General features: G+C 37.1%; 1 protein-coding gene across 2 annotated transcripts in view; it reads right to left on the minus strand.

The window, feature by feature from the left end:
* Positions 1–19674, minus strand: part of kif26ba (kinesin family member 26Ba) — a 113384-nt gene that overhangs the window by 55525 nt on the left and 38185 nt on the right. For both annotated transcript variants that reach the window (XM_067368122.1, XM_067368121.1), the window contains exon 4: positions 11074–11243. In XM_067368122.1, the coding sequence (XP_067224223.1) occupies positions 11074–11243 (170 nt within the window). The remainder of the gene's footprint in view (positions 1–11073; positions 11244–19674) is intronic.

Consider the following 19674-nt stretch of genomic DNA (forward strand, 5'->3'; position numbering starts at 1 on the left):
TGTGTGTGTGTGTGTGTGTGTGTGTGTGTGTGTGTGTGTGTGTGTGTGTGTGTGTGTGTATTTTATAAATAACATATTTATGACAGTCCGCTAATTACACTTATTATGTATTCTTCCTTTAATAATCTTAATAATATGAGATCAGTCACAAATATACGGTGGGATGGATTGTCATTTTTTAAACTAATGAACCAGATTATAAATAATCATACAGCAGCAGAAACAGCAGTGGTGGGCTCTGGGGAAGGTGTTTAGATGGGGTTACAGCAGGGATGTGAGGGTGGAGGGAAAGCAGATGGATAGAGAAAGAGGAGGAGAACGTCCTTTACTGGAATTGAGCCATTGCTGAGATGTCATTTTCCCTTCTGCATGGGAGAGACCCATTCCTGTGCCAACACACCTGGGACAGCACAACTGACTGGGCCAGGGCAGATCTAGAAATAGATCTAAATAATAGGGGTACAGGGCTTTTGAATGCTCTCAAGATCATCTTACAGCACAGGAACCTCCTTAAGGAGAGTGAAAAATTGGGATACCGCAAGCAAATCTAGGAGTATAGACTTCACATCCCCATGGAATCCCACTTTAAACAACGAGATGAATGATTACTAATACAGTGACAGATAAAGATCCGTATAGGAAAGCATGAAGACCGTTACACAGAACAGACACAGCCAGAGCTCTAGATAAGAAACCACAAGGCTAAAAGGCTTTTTCCACTACAAAACAACATTAAAAGAACACTTCCATATGGGCAACCCACTGTACTCTTTTAGGTCAGTGTGTCCTTACTTAAAGTGCAGCAGCCGAGACCAGGGATCAGGGGTCCTGCCAGAACAAACGAGAGCCACAGGAACGTGACATGGGTGAGTGAAGCAGAGGAAAGGAGAGGGACTGTTGAAAAGTCAGGCATGGTTGCACAGGGGTGACGGTTGGCCCCCTGACGAGCAAGGCTGATGATAGAGTCTCTCATGCAGGCAGATAGCAGCAGCAGCAGTCAGATCAGCTATTCATCGTGTGCCAACAGCAAACAGCAACTCGTAGACTGGAGTTGATGGAGCCAACACAGGGTTGGTAAATCCACTTATGAAAAATTTACTATACTGACTTGATCAGAGCCAGCTATGAGACTCCACCAAAGTTTCTACCAAAATACATTTTTTTATAAAATAAAATAAAAAATAAATAAAATCAGATAAAATAAAATAAATTAGTTTATTTATTATTTGAAGGAAATCTTGATTATAGATTTGTGGTTGGGGTATAAATCCTGGAGATTAATTAATGACTTGTTACACTTTCACTTTATGACACTCAACCAATTCTTCCAAGCACTGATTCATTCGAATGATTCAATGAGTCATTTGCTCAACCGATTTATTCAAAAACACAAATTCTCTCAAAACAAAACAAGTGATGTGCTGTGTTCGAAATCGCCCCCTACCCTCATTTACTATAATAATATAGTTCACTTGAAGGAGTGAATGAAACGAGTGAGTAAATTCAGACACTGAGTGCGCCGGATTTCGCATAGTTTGCGCTGTTGTTTAATAATCTTTTGAAAAGTAGCAAACTGCCAGTTCCAGTAGTAATGAATATTTATGTTGAACTCTGCCATGGAGACTAGCATGTAAAAACCTTAATTAAACAATTTAATGATCAATTAAAAAGGAATTTATACCTGTATGACATTATGCTGGACCAGCCCGGTTTGGAAAAAGAATGGATGATTGATTCAGATGCAGGTGCCATCTCTTGGCAAGACGCAGGAATTTATTCAGCGCGTGACTCTCACAGTGCATTATGGGTATTCTCTAGCATGCATCGGTTGTACACTCATTATTGCGGTGCATTGTGGGATTGAATGAGTGCACTCAACATTGTCCATAGTGCTCTATTTAAGGGTATAAGGGGCGATTTCGGACAGCCATGGTCTTCATGAGCGAGTCACTGAATCATTCACTCAACCGATTTGTTCAAAACACTGATTCATTAAGAAACTAAACCTTTGTGAGAGAATCATTTGCTATTCAAAAACATGAATTCATTTGAAACTAAACGTTGAAAGTGACGTCTTCAAGATGAGACATGCACTGCGTCTGAAATCAAGTACTTCCTTATTATATAGCATGCAAAAAACAGTATGCCAACATAGTATTCGAAAAATAGTAGGCGAAAAGTACACGGATGACCTTCCGCCCATGATTCTGAAGTGTGCATTCGATGGGCACTTTACTATCCCCTGAGGCCACGGGAGAGGATTTATGAATGGCAGTGAAGCGACACAACTGATGCTGATAGGTCACGTGACAGTAACAACATGTCAGTAAGTCCAAATTTGATTCAAACTACAGCATTTGTATACTATATACAACACACTTTTTAATGGTTGAGAGTAAATTCAAATTCAAATACAGAACGCGATTTCGGACACACCGATGGAATCATTCTCTCAACCGATTTGTTCCAAATCACTGATTTATTCACTAACAAAAGCTTGAGTGAGTCTTTGGAATCATTTGCTCAGATTCACTCAGGAACGAAACACCATTACCATGTGTTGCTCAGAGATGCGCATTATATATTGGCATATATATTAGGAATGTTCCTATGCCTTCAAATGGCTTTCAGAACATGGTGCATATATCAAAAGAAGAACCGAATGTGTTTCTTGGTTTCTAGAAAGAAGGCGTGTAAATTACAGATGTGCGGTTCAGTTTGACAGCCCTGCAACATCTTTAACTAAACGCATCCGGATGGTCAGGTCATGACACCTGTCCCATAAAGCACAGCACTCTCTCAAGAAGGCATGTTACGACATCTGTAAATTTTCAGGTGCGAGCACAGAGTGAGGACAGGGGGAAAGCGTAAGGGGTGTGACATGGTCCTGTTTCAAACAAAAAGAAAAATGTGTGCCAGGTGTACACATATGCACACTTTGGCAGGATAGTCTTTACCTGTCAAACAACAGGCCGAGACCCATATATACACAAAAGAGGGCTGTCCTTCATGTAAACCTGCACCTTCTTCTGAAATTTACAGCCTTCTTTTTTTACTGCCGAAGTATGGCTGACATTGTCTGCTACATGGGGGCATGGCGGTTATAAATCACATGGCACACTCTCTTCTGCTCTTTTCACTGCTACGAAAGAGGAAAACGAACAGCAGACACATGTTGAAAAATGCAGAATCAATAGCAACAAGAAGCATGGGAGCTGCATTTAATATGTTATTTATCATATAATCTGGGATCTACAGTGTTTTTTAACTGGTTTTGCTAAATGATTTTATTCTGGACATGAAAGCCCGACCATACACATTTTCAACATAGTTTGTTGAAATATTCCTAAAATTATATTGAAAACTGGGATATTTATTATAAATGAAACATTATATCCCTAATATAACAGTGCATATAATCATTAATTACTTATACATAATTAAATTAAAATAATGAATGATTAATTAAATTATTATAAAATTAAAATATTTTTCAATTAATAGTAATTGTTTATTTTTTCAATTGTGCACATACAGAAAGCTTTGATGTGAACAACAGATGATTTCTTCTTTTTAAAAGTTGTAAACCTATTTATTTCTACTATTTTCTTATGCATAATTAGAAGTTTAGTTCCAGATAATTATTTGCATTCAATATTGTTTTGTCCTGCTGTCTGTAACACACCATTATTCTAGTAACCACTGATCTAGTACATCCACTCACTCTGGTATCCACAAGCGTGGTTGATATGAGGCCAGTAAATCACATTGGAAATCTCTTAACCTCTCTGTGATCTGAACATTAAAGAAATATTTACAGTGTTCAAGCAATACATCTACAGTAAGATCCCTCATAGGGATTAAGTGCACACATGCAGTATAACAATTCATTCTACAGATGAGGCAAAACGTTATCAATCATAACTGTTTATCCCTCATGTAAAACGAGGTACCACATTTCAGAAACAGAGGCACTGCCAAATGCTTTCTACTGTAAATGTTTTCTGCCCATTGCCACAGTTTGATTGACGGCTATGAGAGATGAAAAACAGAACGATGGACAAACGAGGAGAGACTGAATCCTTTTCCAACAGAAAACACTCTCATGAATATTGGCAATAAATGTAATGACATTTGACATTTGAACAACCGACCAATCATCAACCATCATCAACAAATAACAGAGGCCTCCCTGCAGATTTTCTCACAGATCTGACATTTGTGCTCAGTGTACAAATATAAACTAAAAGTCAGTTTGTAACAGTATTTAAAAAGCATTTTAAATCCATAATCTATAAAGATGTAGAGTAGGATGGGGAATGATGCCCCCCTTAAAGGATTAGTTCACTTTCAAAATAAAATTTCCTGATAATTTACTCACCCCCATGTCATCCAATATGTTCATGTCTTTCTTTCTTCAGAAATTAAGGTTTTTGATGAAAACATTCCAGGATTTTTCTCCATATAGTGGACTTCAATGGCCTCCAAACAGTTGAAGGTCAAAATTAATTTCACTGCCGCTTCAAAGTGTTCTACATGGTCACAGATGAGGAATAAGAGTCTTATCTAGAGAAACAATCTGTCATTTTCTAAAAAAAATAAATAAAATAAAAATAATTTTATACATTTTAACCATAAATGCTCATCTTGAACTAGCTCTCTTCTTCTTCTCCATTTGACTTCCAGCAGTGTAGACACTGCTAAGTGTATCACTGCCCTCCACAGGTCAAAGTTTGAACTAAACTGTCATATGCAATATGCTAGTTCAATAGTATATAACAATTAGTTCAAACTTTGACATGTGGAGGGCAGCAATACACTTAGCAGTGTCTACACTGATGGAATTCTAATAGAGAAGAAGAAGAAGAGAGCTAGTTCAATATGAACATTTATGGTTAAAATGTATATATAATTATTATTTTTTTATTTTAGAAAATGAGCAATGGTTTCTCTAGATAAGACCCTTATTCCTCGTCTGGTATCGTTTAAAGCCCTTTCAAGCTGCAATGAAACTAATTTTGACCTTCAACTGTTTGGGCTCCATTGAAGTCCACTATAAGGAGAAAAATCATGGAATGTTTTCATCAAAAACCTTAATTTCTTTTCGACTGAAGAAAGAAGGACATGGACATCTTGGATGATATGAGGGTGAGTAAATTATCAGGAAAATTTTATTTAAAAGTGGACTAATCCTTTAAGAACATTGTGCATTACATTTAAATGTGTAACATATTTAGATACAAGTTTAGCATGTACAATGCACATGATGATGATGCATCAGCCAATGTGTTATGAAAGGGTTAGTTCACCCAAAAAAGAAAATTTTGTCATGAATTACTCACCCTCATGTCGTTCCGAACCCATAAAACCTTCATTCATCTTCAGAACACAAATTAAGATATTTTTTGATAAAATCCGAGAGGTATATGACTCGTCCAGACAGCAATTTGACACTTTCAAGATCCAGAAAGGTACTAAAGACATCGTTAAAGCAGTTGACGTGATTGCAGTGGTTCAACCTTAATTCTATGAAGTGACGAGAATACTTTTTGAGCAAAAACAAAACAAAAATAACGACTTTATTTAACAACATCTTCTCTTCCCTGTCATGATCCTTACGCAGTTGCCGCAGTAAGCAAAGTGAAGGCTTCCGCATTTACGTCCGAATGCCGGCTCAGTATTGGCCAAAGCTGATCACATGAGCAGCACAACGCATACGTGTGATTCTGATGCAGGAGCCGGCCAATAATGAGTCGGTGTTCTAGAACCTGGAAGCGCTGGACGTAAACTATGTATGAGAATGACAGAGAAGAGAAGATATTGTTAAAAAAAGTAATTAATTTTATTTTGTTTTTGGGCAAAAAAACATTCTCGTCACTACGTAAAATTAAGGTTGAACCACTGCAGTCACGTCGACTGTTTTACAATGTCTTTAGTACCTTTCTGGACCTTGAAAGTGTTGATTATATTGCTGTCTATGGACGAGTCATTTCGGATTTCATCAAAAATATCTTTGTGTTCTGAAGATGAATGAAGGTCTTAGAGGTTTGAAACGACATGAGGGTAATGACAGAAATTTCATTTTTGGGTGAAATAACCCTTTAAGGCAAATAAATGGAAACTATCTAAACAATGTCCAACACACATCCATAAAGAGCTTCACATATGGTAAACATAAAAGCTGAAATGTGTGTGCATGATGCACAAGAACCAATGAGGTTTGTTTTAGAGTGTGACGCATACAGAGTGTCTGTGTTCACCTAATGTGATGCGCTCTATGTATATGTGTTTACATGTGAATAAAAGCCTAAATTACATCTGTTCATTTTAGAAAGCAATCATATATCTTCACAAGACTTGGATTAAACCAACTGATTCATATTGATACATTTTTATGATGTTTTTGGATCTTTTGAATTTTGATTACCTGGACTTTCAATGGAGGGACTGAAGCCTCTCGGGTTTCATTAAAAATGTCTTAATTTGTGTTTCAAAGACTAATCAAACTGGAATGGGTAAAGATCGTATATTGAATATCTTAATATAAAAAAATGAATGAAAATGAATGCTAACACTATTAGTTAATAATGAATGAAACTCAAGAATTTTCTGTCATAATTTACACATAATTTGTATATATATATATATATATATATATATATATATATATATATATATATATATATATATATATATATATATATATATATATATATATATATATATATATGATGACAGAAAATTCATTATGGAGTTTCATTATTCATTATATGAATTTCATTTTGGAGTGAGCTATTCCTGACTGAAAGGCGGGATTTCTTCTTTTGATTTTATTAACAAGTGGCCTGTCTAAGCAGTGGGCACAAAGAGGAAGATGGGGGAGAAGAAGATAAAATCATGATGCCACCACCACTGTAGCCCTCTGATACAAAATAAATTCACGAACTCCAGCTGCTGTAGAAGGCCTGATTTATTAGAGGCTCTCACGAAAACGAGAGGTTTTGAGGTTTCACATGAGCCATTTGTCTCCCACTATCTTGCAGCACTCTCCTCCTCGACTCCAGCTCCGATAAAACCCCATGATCTATGTCCTCGCCCCCTCCCACGGCCCCACCGGGCGACAGAGACCAGAGCACGAATCAGTTGATGGGGAAGAAGATGTCTTTCCCATAGTATGACATAATGCCTGTTTCAAAAGACAATACACACAATCATAGCAGCAAATGGACTTCCACATTAGATCAGATGATTATTCAGAGGAAGACAGCGATGGGAAAAAGTCAACCGGTGATCAGAGCATCTCATATGACACCATTAACGTGACAACACCTGCCAGTGCCTGTGCATTTGTGCAAGTATGTTTGCTTGTGTGAGAAATCTCCTGTTGACAACAGACAGCTGTGACAGTGAGTGCGAATGAAGGATCAAGCACGAGAGGACATGCAAACACTCTCAGCTTTAGACCCCGAGTCCCACGATACCCCTTCTTTGACTGAGAAATGACAGACAGAGTGTTTATGCTGACTGCAGATGGCCATCAAGCTCATCACATATTCAGACCCGAGTGCAAAATGCTAAAGAAGCGCAGCTTGCTCAAGAGAAGCTGTCATGTCTTATAATTGCTGTCTTATCGGAGGAAGAGTTCATTAAAGCAGAAAAAATTCAATAAATCTGTCTATCAATAATTCTATGAATAAATCAATCTGTCCATTTGGATGATGTGTTTTTGAAATAGATGATCTAATTTCTTGGTTGGATATTGTGGCTAAAAATCATTGGCTGCCTGTGTGAGATTAGTATTGTGCTTCTTTATTGTCAGTGTTGCCAAGTTTGTGGTTTTCCCGCCGAATTGGGCTACTTTAACACTGTTGCCGTGGGTTCTTTTTTTTTTTATGTTCACGGGTTAAAGCGACCCTAATTAACATAATATCAAACCCTTGGAATGTGAATTTAAAAAAAAAAATGCACTTGGGATATAGTTTTGGGCTAGTTTTGTGTAGTAATTGGGCGGGTTTTGTTGTAAAAACCTGGCAACCCTGTTCACTGTACAACATCACATAACTAAGCGTCACAGTAAGCTATCACAGTTTTTAGCTGAGCAACTTTATTTAGGATTCATGCTACATGGAGCATTTTAATTTGAATTAATTAATTTTAAACCAACCCAGGATCATTGAAAAAAAATGTGACTGTGCCAATATTTCAGCAAAATTATATTATGTTGCTTGTACATGTTGCAACATTTTCAAAGTGAAACATTGGTGAGTGGTGCTTAAAGGATTAGTTCACTTTCAAATGAAAATTAGCCCAAGCTTTACTCACCCTCAAGCCATTCTAGGTGTATATGACTTTCTTCTTTCTGATGAACACAATCAGAGATATATTAATAAATATCCTGATGCATCTGAGTTTTATAATGGCAGTGAGCACATGACTGACAGCAGCGTACTTGGTGATCCCACTCACTTTCATTATAAAGCTCAGATGCGTCAGGATATATATTAATATATCTCTGATTGTGTTCATCAGAAAGAAAAGGTCATATACACCTTGGATGGCTTGAGGGTGAGTAAAGCTTGGGGTCATTTTCATTTAAAGTGTGTTGTTTTATCCGAAACAGTTAAAAGTGAATCTGGCAACATTTAATTACGGTGGTTGTAGTACGAATTGCGACAGTTTGGAAATGAAATGTCTGGTCAGTGGCGCTAAAAGGTTAATGCTCTATCGCCTTTTTAAAATAACCTACCAACTTCACTAAATCCTAAACCTAAACGATAGTGTTTACAAAAGCAAGCATGAGGAAAAAAAAAACAGCCATGTCATTTTAGCTTTATTCTAAGTCTTTGAGTTCTTTTATCATGACTCACATGATCGCTTCGTCACAAAAACCTTACATATGGAGCTGATTATGTGATGCAAAACCTCAAAATATATTAGTTAGTTTACAAATCATGCACTATGGTAAAATCATTTTGAGGTCATAGCATAGTATTGTGCAAGGAAAAGCACAAAAATAAGTGTTTATTAATGGAAAATCTGCCCCATAATCATACAAACCCGATTCCAAAAGAGTTGGGACACTGTACAAATTGTGAATAAAAACAGAATGCAATGATGTGGAAGTTTCAAATTTCAATATTTTATTCAGAATACAACATAGATGACATATCAAATGTTTAAACTGAGAAAATTTATCATTTTAAGGGAAAAATAAGTTGATTTTAAATTTCATGGCATCAACACATCTCAAAAAAGTTGGGACAAGGCCTTGTTTACCACTGTGTGGCATCCCCTCTTCTTTTTATAACAGTCTGCAAACGCCTGGGGACTGAGGAGACAAGTTGCTCAAGTTTAGGAATAGGAATGTTGTCCCATTCTTGTCTAATACAGGCTTCTAGTTGCTCAACTGTCTTAGGTCTTCTTTATTGCATCTTCCTCTTTATGATGCACCAAATGTTTTCTATGGGTGAAAGATCTGGACTGCAGGCTGGCCATTTCAGTACCTGGATCCTTCTTCTACGCAGCCATGATGTTGTAATTGATGCAGTATGTGGTCTGGCATTGTCATGTTGGAAAATCAAGGTCTTCCCTGAAAGAGATGACGTCTGGATGGGAGCATATGCTGTTCTAGAACTTGGATATACCTTTCAGCATTGATGGTGCCTTTCCAGATGTGTAAGCTGCCCATGCCACACGCACTCATGCAACCCTATTCCATCAGAGATGCAGGCTTCTGAACTGAGCGCTGATAACAACTTGGGTTGTCCTTGTCCTCTTTAGTCCGGATGACATGGCGTCCCAGTTTTACAGAAAGAACTTAAAATTTTGATTCTCCTGACCACAGAACAGTTTTCCACTTTGCCACAGTCCATTTTAAATGAGCCTTGGCCCAGAGAAAACACCTGCGCTTCTGGATCATGTTTAGATATATGGCTTCTTTTTTGACCTATAGAGTTTTAGCCGGCAACGGTGAATGGCACGGTGGATTGTGTTCACCGACAATGATTTCTGGAAGTATTCCTGAGCCCATGTTGTGATTTCCATTACAGTAGCATTCCTGTATGTGATGCAGTGCCGTCTAAGGGCCCGAAGATCATGGGCATCCAGTATGGTTTTCCGGCCTTGACCCTTACGCACAGAGATTGTTCCAGATTCTCGGAATCTTTGGATGATATTATGCACTGTAGATGATGATAACTTCAAACTCTTTGCAATTTTGAGAAACTCCTTTCTGATATTGCTCCACTATTTTTCACCGCAGCATTGGGGGAATTGGTGATCCTCTGCCCATCTTGACTTGTGAGAGACACTGCCACTCTGAGAAGCTCTTTTTATACCCAATCATGTTGCCAATTGACCTTATAAGTTGCAAATTGGTCCTCCAGCTGTTCCTTGTATGTACATTTAACTTTTCAGGCCTGCTACCTGTCCCAACTTTTTTGGAATGTGTAGCTCTCATGAAATCCAAAATGAGCCAATATTTGGCATGACATTTCAAAATGTCTCACTTTCAACATTTGATATGTTATCTATATTCTATTGTGAATAAAATATAAGTTTATGAGATTTGTAAATTATTGCATTCCTTTTTTATTCACAATTTTTACAGTGTCCCAACTTTTTTGGAATCGGGTTTGTAGTTTCTGTGACAAGGCATAAAAGATGTTTTTGTGTTTTACTGTCACTAGTGTTCATTTCATCCGAAAACTGCGGAAATATAATGTATGTAAAGGTACATTTTGGAGTTTTGCAAAAATGTAAGTAGAGGCACATTTTTCCAATAAGCCTGGGTGTCAGAAATGCATAATCTGATAATTCTCAAGTATGCCTCCAATGGACACTCTACAACCCCACAAAGCCATAACAGCAAAGTGACACCATAGATAATATGGCAATGTCTATATATCACACCTGTATACTTACAGAACATACATGATTAACAGTCAAATACGTTTTTCATCAAATGCAGTACATACTCTGACAGTATTTCAAAATCGGCTGCATTGCAGAATTGAAACCCCATGATCTAAGCATTCAAAGTGAGGTCATGTGACATTATACCCAGAGTCTTACCTGGCAAAAAAGGATGCAGCAGCGGAGGTGCCACTGGAGGGTGCTGTGGTTACTGGGGCAGGAGGTGGAGCAGCAGGGTTGCTGTATGCAGTCGGTCGGTCGGCATTGTAGCGGTTGAGCGCGGCTTCGTTTAGACCCTCTCGGTTGCCCTCCGACACCATTTGAGAGATCTGTATGCAAGTAAACATGGAAATTAAAAACAATGTGCAAAACAACTAACTAAATAAGAGCCAATGGCCCTATTTGCAGAATGGTAATGTTCTCAATTTGGTATTTTATGTCCCCCATGGCTCTTATTTTCCCCGATATGCTGGGGTAAGAGGTGAAAACACATTCTATTTGTGCTCCATGCAGACGTCTCTGGAAAGTGTCCCTGGTCACGCAGTGTCTGTGAGTAAGTTTAGCACAGATTCTGCCAGGCATTCAGATAAACAGCTCAGCTTAGACGTGAGTCATGAGAAGCAGCCCTGATAATTGTGCTGTGAAGGGCCTACAGCACGGCTGGTTTTCTTAAACAAGCATTCAGCCAGAGTAGATTTGGAAATGATCCGAACCCCCTCCCCTGCCCCAGTTGTAAATAGATGGCGAGGGCACTGCTGTTGCTGTGGGCCGGGGTCTGTTCTTTCGCCCCAAATAAGGACACGCGAGTCCCTGAGGGGGGTGAGCTCTGCTGTACAGTGAACCAGCAGCCTTCTGTGTGTTTACCCAGAATGCTTCACAAATGTAGGAAAGTATCACTCAGATAAGCTGGAAGGACAGTGAGAAAACCCAGATCTGTGCATTTGTTGCTAAAATGTCCAGCAGTTGACATTATATATGCAACACAAGACAATTTGGCCTTTTTTCCCTGTTTTTTATGAACCAAAGTGTAATTTTCCACCGAATATATTGTGTTTAATAACATTCTATGATAGAAATAACATTTTTAGCATTTTTAAATAAAATTACCTTGGTTTTGCTAATTTCACAGTTAAGATTGTGCATCCTAAACACACAAAATTACATAATATTTTCACACTTTTTGCATGATTTGACACAAGCTTAATTGGAAATAGTCTGCTTAAAAAAAAAAATTTCTACATTTCTTCTTCACATATCACGTATTTTATCTTAATCTCAAGCATGCTCTTCAAGACACTGCTATTACCTGTTATACATATCATTACTATTAATAATAATAATAATAAAATCTCATGTTAACTAATATAATGGTGAAATTTTTTATTTTAATGGTGAATATTTATTATTAATTACATTATTATTATATTTTATACACAATAATAATGTATAACTATTGTATTATACATTATATAATACAAAGCAATTTATTTTACAATATAATACAATGATGCATGTAATAAATGAACGTGTTTTTGAGACAGACTAAATTTGATCTTCATAAACATTACTAATTTTACAGAAAAAAATAACTACAAAATTTTAATAAAAAAAAACCCTGGGACATAAAATGGCAGAAGAAACACCCAATTAACCCACAATTTTTCTGCTCAGCTTTTCTCACCAAATTAAAGATGCTTTGCCACTTTGCCTCTGCAAACAGGCCTACCAGTACCAGCAGTGACTTCCACACCTCGGAGAATCTAAACTGAGTTCTTCACAAGCCAAAGCCTCAAGGTGTCTTCACATCCTCACATGTGTTAATTCGATCTGGCTGGTATGGTGCAAAATGCACAGTTGTCTTAAAATACTCCACGATAGCACATGACTGACAGGTATATTTAGCAGCGTCTGGACTCGTTACAGTTCCTTAACACCGCATCGGTCTGTTCAGACATCCATGTAACCGAGTGCTGGAATTACAGTAGGTGTGTTTGTATTTGACAACTGCAGTAGCTGTTGGAGTAAACGTATGGAATGAAATGTCATGGGAATAACCATAAACCATTAATAAACCTGATAATGTGCAGCTAATAATGGACTCAGTATTGATCCTCTGCCAACAAAAGATCATTAATACAGATTTATATAACAACGGTCATCATAAAATATTATCCTAGTACATCAAACAGAAGAACAGGTCAATCTAGAAGGCTTAGTACAAAGGGCAATATGAGAAATAGTAAAGCTTTTATCTATTATTAATGATTGGATTAGGCTTTTTGACTACTACACAAAGCTAAATCCTGCTCATTCGGTACAAGCAATGATCTGATGACATAATAGCGATAATCTAATTCTGATCATGCAAATCTCCCTCCTCGGGCCAAGCCAGAACGATTATGGAAACTAAGCTGCAAAAATGGGTGTTTTGATGTGAGAATCATGAGTAAATTAACATATATGTAATACGAATTCAGAAACAGTGTGAACTACACAGGTGTGCAGAGGTTAATAAATCATAATGTGTAATTTAAAAGTCTTAAAGGTACAGTAGAAAAAAAAAAAAAAACAGCCTCTTTATTAGTCAAAAAGTCATATAAAACTAAATGATGACTTGTTTGGAGGCAAAAAAACTGATTGCAATGAATGGGTACAATATGGACTTTAAAAAATACTTTAATGAATCTTCAATGAAGGTTGATTTTCCATGAGCTAAATGGCAATTCTATCCTCATGGCAGCACTGAAACGACCCAGCCCTGCTCACAGCTAGTCAGACCACTTGGGAACCCATGGCTGATTTGCCATCTGTTGTGCAGGAATGAGAAGAAGGAGCATTAAATACCAGCAGTGCCAACAGCACAGATTGCACCTCTCTGCCCATCCTCCCATCATCTCTCCTTCCATTCTCTCCCTCATTTGCTGTACTTCTCCTCTCTCTCCACTGTCTGATATTAGCCCTTTTGTCCGAATGTAATGCCCACTTTCAGCCATCCATGTTCAACTGTTTGACATTGACTTTGACCTTCATACTCCTTTTGCTGGTCCATATGGCTTTTGTAAAGCTAAATTAAAAGTCTTAGCATTACTGATATCGGCTAGATGAAGGTTATTCAAAGATCAACAGATAGCCGGCCACATTGTAAGTTCTCCAGTTACGAATAATGCACTGTAGGAGAATTTTCTTACAGTACTTTTTATATGAACAAAAGGTATTCAATTACTCTATCTTTTTTTTTAAAGAAGTATGAATATGCTTGATAAATTAGAAATCCCATTACCCTGTGTTACATGATGTGTGAGGTTCAAAAATAAGACTTCAAAAATAAATGGTGTGTATATATATATATATATGTATTACTAATAAAAATGCTGTATAAATGTGACCCATTTTTTGCCATTTTTGGATGCCTTAAATGGATGCCTCATATTGTGTATTACAAGAGCCAATTCCTGCCACATGCTAGTTTTGAAATTTTCCATTTCATGATGCCATCCTATTGTTAAACACAATAATAATTATTGCAGAAATAGAGCAGATTCTACAAAAAATGGCAAAGAAATGTCTTATGTCTTATTTAGAAACAAAAAGGCAGATTATCATGAATTTTAAAGGTGCCCAAGAACATGTTTTCAAAAGATGTAATATAAGTCTTAAGTGTCCCCTGAATGTGTCTGTGAAGTTTCAGCTCAAATTTTTTTTTTTTTTATAAATTTTTTTAACTGCCTATTTTGGGGCATCATTATAAATGGGCCGATTCAGGGTACGCGGCCCCTTTAAATCTGGTGCTCCACGCCCCAAGAGCTCGTGCTTGCCTTAAACACCATAAACAAAGTTCACACAGCTAATATAACCCTCAAAAATGATCTTTACAAAGTGTTCGTCATGCAACATGTCTAATCACGTAAGTACAGTATTTATTTGGATGTTTACATTTGATTCTGAATGAGTTTGATAGTGCTCTGTGGCTAAAGCTAACATTACACACTGTTGGAGAGATTTATAAAGAATGAAGATGTGTTTATGAATTATACAGACTGCAAGTGTTTAAAAAATGAAAATAACAACAGTCTTGTCTCCGTGAATAAGAAACGATGGTAACTTTAACCACATTTAACAGTACATTAGCAACATGCTAACGAAACATTTAGAAAGACAATTCACAAATATCACTAAAAATATCATGATATCATGGATCATGTCAGTTATTATTGCTCCATCTGCCATTTTTCGCTATTGTCCTTGCTTGCTTACCTAGTCTGATGATTCAGCTGTGCACAGATCCAGACGTTACTGGCTGCCTTTGTCTAATGCCTTTCATAACGTTGGGAACATGGGCTGGCATATGCAAATATTGGGAGCGTACACCCCGACTGTTACGTAACAGTCAGTGTTATGTTGAGATTCGCCTGTTCTTCAGAGGTCGTTTAAACAAATGAGATTTTTATAAGAAGGAGGAAACAATGGAGTTTGAGACTCACTGTATGTCATTTCCATGTACTGAACTCTTGTTATTCAACTATGCCAAGGTAAATTCAATTTTCAATTCTATGGCACCTTTAAATCTTGAGAAGATAAATGTGATATATAATGTCTTAGTATGTTATAAAATAGCAAATACTAAAGAGAGGAACCTTAATATTGCAGAAAAATATCTTTCTAGTGTTTCTAGTGATTTATTAAAGCATATTAGAATGCCGTGAGCACAATTATAGCAACTTCACCACAGATGACGGATTGCCAAGTACGTCCCTGTGTGTGTGTGAAATCAATATCCAGCACTTGTAATTTTATGGATGTCTCATTTCATGTGTTTCAACAGCAGGCCAGCGCCCCCCAACCCCCCCCTTGTGACTGCACCGGCTCTGGGTTTACATGATACCTGGGCCAAGTGCAGGTGTGATGGATGAGGAAAGGAACATTTCTGAGAATGGAAATTTCCTGATGCAGCAGAAATACCCTAGAGAGGAAAGGAAAGATCTAAAAGAAGCCCTTGACTGGAGGATTCCTTCTACCCCGTTCTCCAGCGGCTCCCTGCACTCCCACAAGGAGAGACTTCCTCATTCATCATAATTAAAGCCGGAATACACTGCACTGCCTGGATACTCCTTCCCTGGATATGTTAAGCACTATTCTTCACAACCTTTCCCTGAGCTCTCTCTATATCTATCTGTGACAGTTCAGATTCACTTCTCAATGGAATGGAAAACGGAACTTGGATAGGGATAGCAAACCATAGAAAGAAATAAAACCATGGGATATGCAAAAAAAAAATCTATCTATCTATCTATCTATCTATCTATCTATCTATCTATCTATCTATCTATCTATCTATCTATCTATCTATCTATCTATCTATCTATCTATCTATCTATCTATCTATTGTTCTATCTATTGTTCTATCTATCTATTGTTCTATCTATCATTCTATCTATCTATAAATCGTTCTATCGCTCTATCGTTCTATCTACCGTTCTTTCTACCGTTCTCTCCCTTTTTTTAATCCAAACAAGCCTTGGTCAAGTCAACATTTCATGTTTTCTAGTTAACAAAAAAAGTCATGAATTTATGTGAAATTTGATACATTTTCATTCCACATTCATATATTCAAATTGCAATTCTACATCATGTTTGCTACTGTTGCAAACATATGGCAAACATAAAAGCAAGACACATATTGTAGTCCATGGTGATTCATGCAAACCTCCTGTTCTTATTTTGGCACGATTTACATTGATTGTGACATGAAGGAGTAGGCGAGCAGGCAGCTAGACCTGATGAATGTAAAATTGGGTATATTTGTATTCCGTTTGTGTACAATCTATGAAGTAGAGAGACTCTTTGAATGAATCAGTTTAATAGCCCTTGACAGAGCAAAGGAGACCCCCTACGCCTTACAGATGCTCTCTGCCCATAGCATAAACTCCAGCCAGGCTCCAAGGAACCGGTTTAACAAGAGACTTCTTTCAGGAAATAATAAACATAGATTCAACAGTTTATATAAAAACATATTCAAGACTGAAGTTGCCTCATCATGCCTTTAAATGGTCCTGTGATTTAAACAGGGACGCAAGTTGTAAGTGTCCGTTGGGTGGGAGCCACATTCCTCCTCCAAAGAAAGGGATGTGGGTTTCAGAAAAGAGCCCTCCTTGAGGAGATTTTATAAGGGATAAGACAAAGTCCACATGGAATGTCAGAGCTCTGTGTGTGGCATCCAAACTGTTTTTATAACAAGTCCTGCATCCAGGGTAATTGTCACTATCGGAGTGACTCTCCAACGTAAGCTTAACGGCTTCCTGTGCACAAAAACCAGCCCCTTGGGCAATGAAAGAGAGCGAGAGGGGGAGAGATACAGAAAATAAAGCAGATCTTAGCCAAAGTAAACAGAAGTGAAAAGCACAGAAGTCACAAAAGACTCATCGAGATGGAGTGGGAGATACAGAGCTCAAGGAGGAGAAGAACAGGCAGAACAGGGAACAGCTGAGAAGGATTTTAAAGGAAGATGTGATTAGAGTGAGGTGAAGGGTGTGCCCCATCTACAGCCTAAATGACTTCCTAGTTCCACCGTGTTATCAACTGGCACAATCAAGATTAGACCCACCAAAACCCGATGAGGATCTTCTGGGACCAAATCACACACTCTTACTGTAAGACATATTAAGACCAAATTTTTTGCCAGAATGTTATTTTTATCCAGAATAGTTTAATAAAAAGTGCTGCTGTTATTTACTCGCCCTCATGATGGAATAGATGTATGCTGTTAATAATATAATATAATATAATATAATATAATATAATATAATATAATATAATATAATATAATATAATATAATATAATATAATATAATATAATATAATATAATATAATATAATATAATATAATATAATATAATATAATATAATATAATAATTAAAGCTGCATTCCATAAGTTTTGCCTCTCTGTTTGGAACCTGCAATTGCAGTTATTTGTGGAATTCTCATCTTTACGTGGGTTGTGCATCGGTACGGCTCCTCAGCGCGGATGAATCTAATGTTTGCTGTCAGTCACCACATCAGCATGGATACTGTACTTCGGAATCACAGATTCTACGTCTTGGAAGTATGACCAATATAAAGATTTTCACCAGAAAATGTCATCTGAACAAGTAACATGTCTGGCACTTTTGTTTTGACCAACTGAGAAAAAGCATTACAATAAATCCGGGTGTACCTCATACGTCCTGAAAAATGAAGCTGTAGGCTCTTTGATCGCCCCCTGGTGGCTGGATGCAGTACAGGTCATAAACCTCGCCCTCTCCATTCAAACGAACGGGACTTGAGTCAATACAAAAAAATAAATTACACTTCAAATAAAATTTTTCGAAAGATGGTTTTGGTCATTTAAGGTAGTTGTTATCACGCTGATATATATTCAATTGTTCATTTTTGTGATAAGTTTGATATTAGCTAGCAATTTGATGCTATAGAAACGGGTTGTGTCATCATGATCGACAGTTGTGACTGACAGCTTCTCTGAGGACTGTTGGAGATTTGAGGGGAGACTGAAGATATATAACTAACTATTAATTTTCAATTTCTGCGTTATTTCACACCGACAAAATAAGTTGTTCAGCAGTTAACTGTACTAACTGACCTACGATCAGACAGATCACTGAACTTTTTTCGGTAACGTTAAATGTGGGCTTTATAAGCTAATTAATAAATATTATTAGCTAATATAACATGCCTAACGTTAACCATGATGGGAAAAAAAGGGTGATCGTTTTCTGGCAGTTACTAATTATTTTTATCGGTATAAAATAATAATGAGCAGGACAAAACTAATAATAGCCTACTCTAATTAATTATAGAGCACTGTCTACAGCAATCGATCTCCTGTAACATTAGTTTAACTTTATTTAAAATGGCAGGAAAGTTTCTGACATTTTAGAGTTGTTTCTAGTGGCATATTATATTGAGTTTATCTACTGAATTTGCTGTTTCAAAAATATTATTGCTCTAGAAACAGAATAGGCTATTATTTTATAGGCAGAATTTTTAATTGTGTATAATTTAAAATACATCAATGATGATGCAGTCATCTGGGCTGAAGTTTGATACTGCAAGCCTCCGGGCTCCACTGACGATTCCTTCTGAGCATGCCCAGGCTCCAAACTGATGTTTTTGCATAACATGTCAACGCCCATCGTCGCACATTTTACATTCAGTTCATTACAATGGAAGGACAGCGCCGCGGCGTCCATCTTTTTTTACAGTCTGAATAAATCATGCTTCCAATGGTGATACAATCTAACGATCACCAGGCTCAGATCACGTCAAACTGTGCATTATTATTATTGTATACTTTATACTTTGTTCTCAAATTGTTGATGTTAATATCATCAGCATTGCGTGACTATGTGTATTTAGTGTTAACTTGTAGTGTTTAGTGTTACCTGTAGATTTAAATTTCTGTAGCCACTCTGCAGTCGAAGACTTTAGCTTTTGACAACGGGTGAAACTCCAGTTGTCACTGATGACTGACATTTAGACCTTTCTGGATTACAATCTGCCATCAAAATGATAGATAGATAGATAGATAGATAGATAGATAGATAGATAGATAGATAGATAGATAGATAGATAGATAGATAGATAGATAGATAGATAGATAGATAGATAGATAGATAGATAGATAGATAGATAGATAGATAGATAGATAGATAGATAGATAGATAGATAGATAGATAGATAGATAGATAGATAGATAAAGCTCTCAA

This window comes from Chanodichthys erythropterus, chromosome 18 (assembly GCF_024489055.1).
Source record: "Chanodichthys erythropterus isolate Z2021 chromosome 18, ASM2448905v1, whole genome shotgun sequence".
NCBI classification, from domain to species: domain Eukaryota; kingdom Metazoa; phylum Chordata; class Actinopteri; order Cypriniformes; family Xenocyprididae; genus Chanodichthys; species Chanodichthys erythropterus.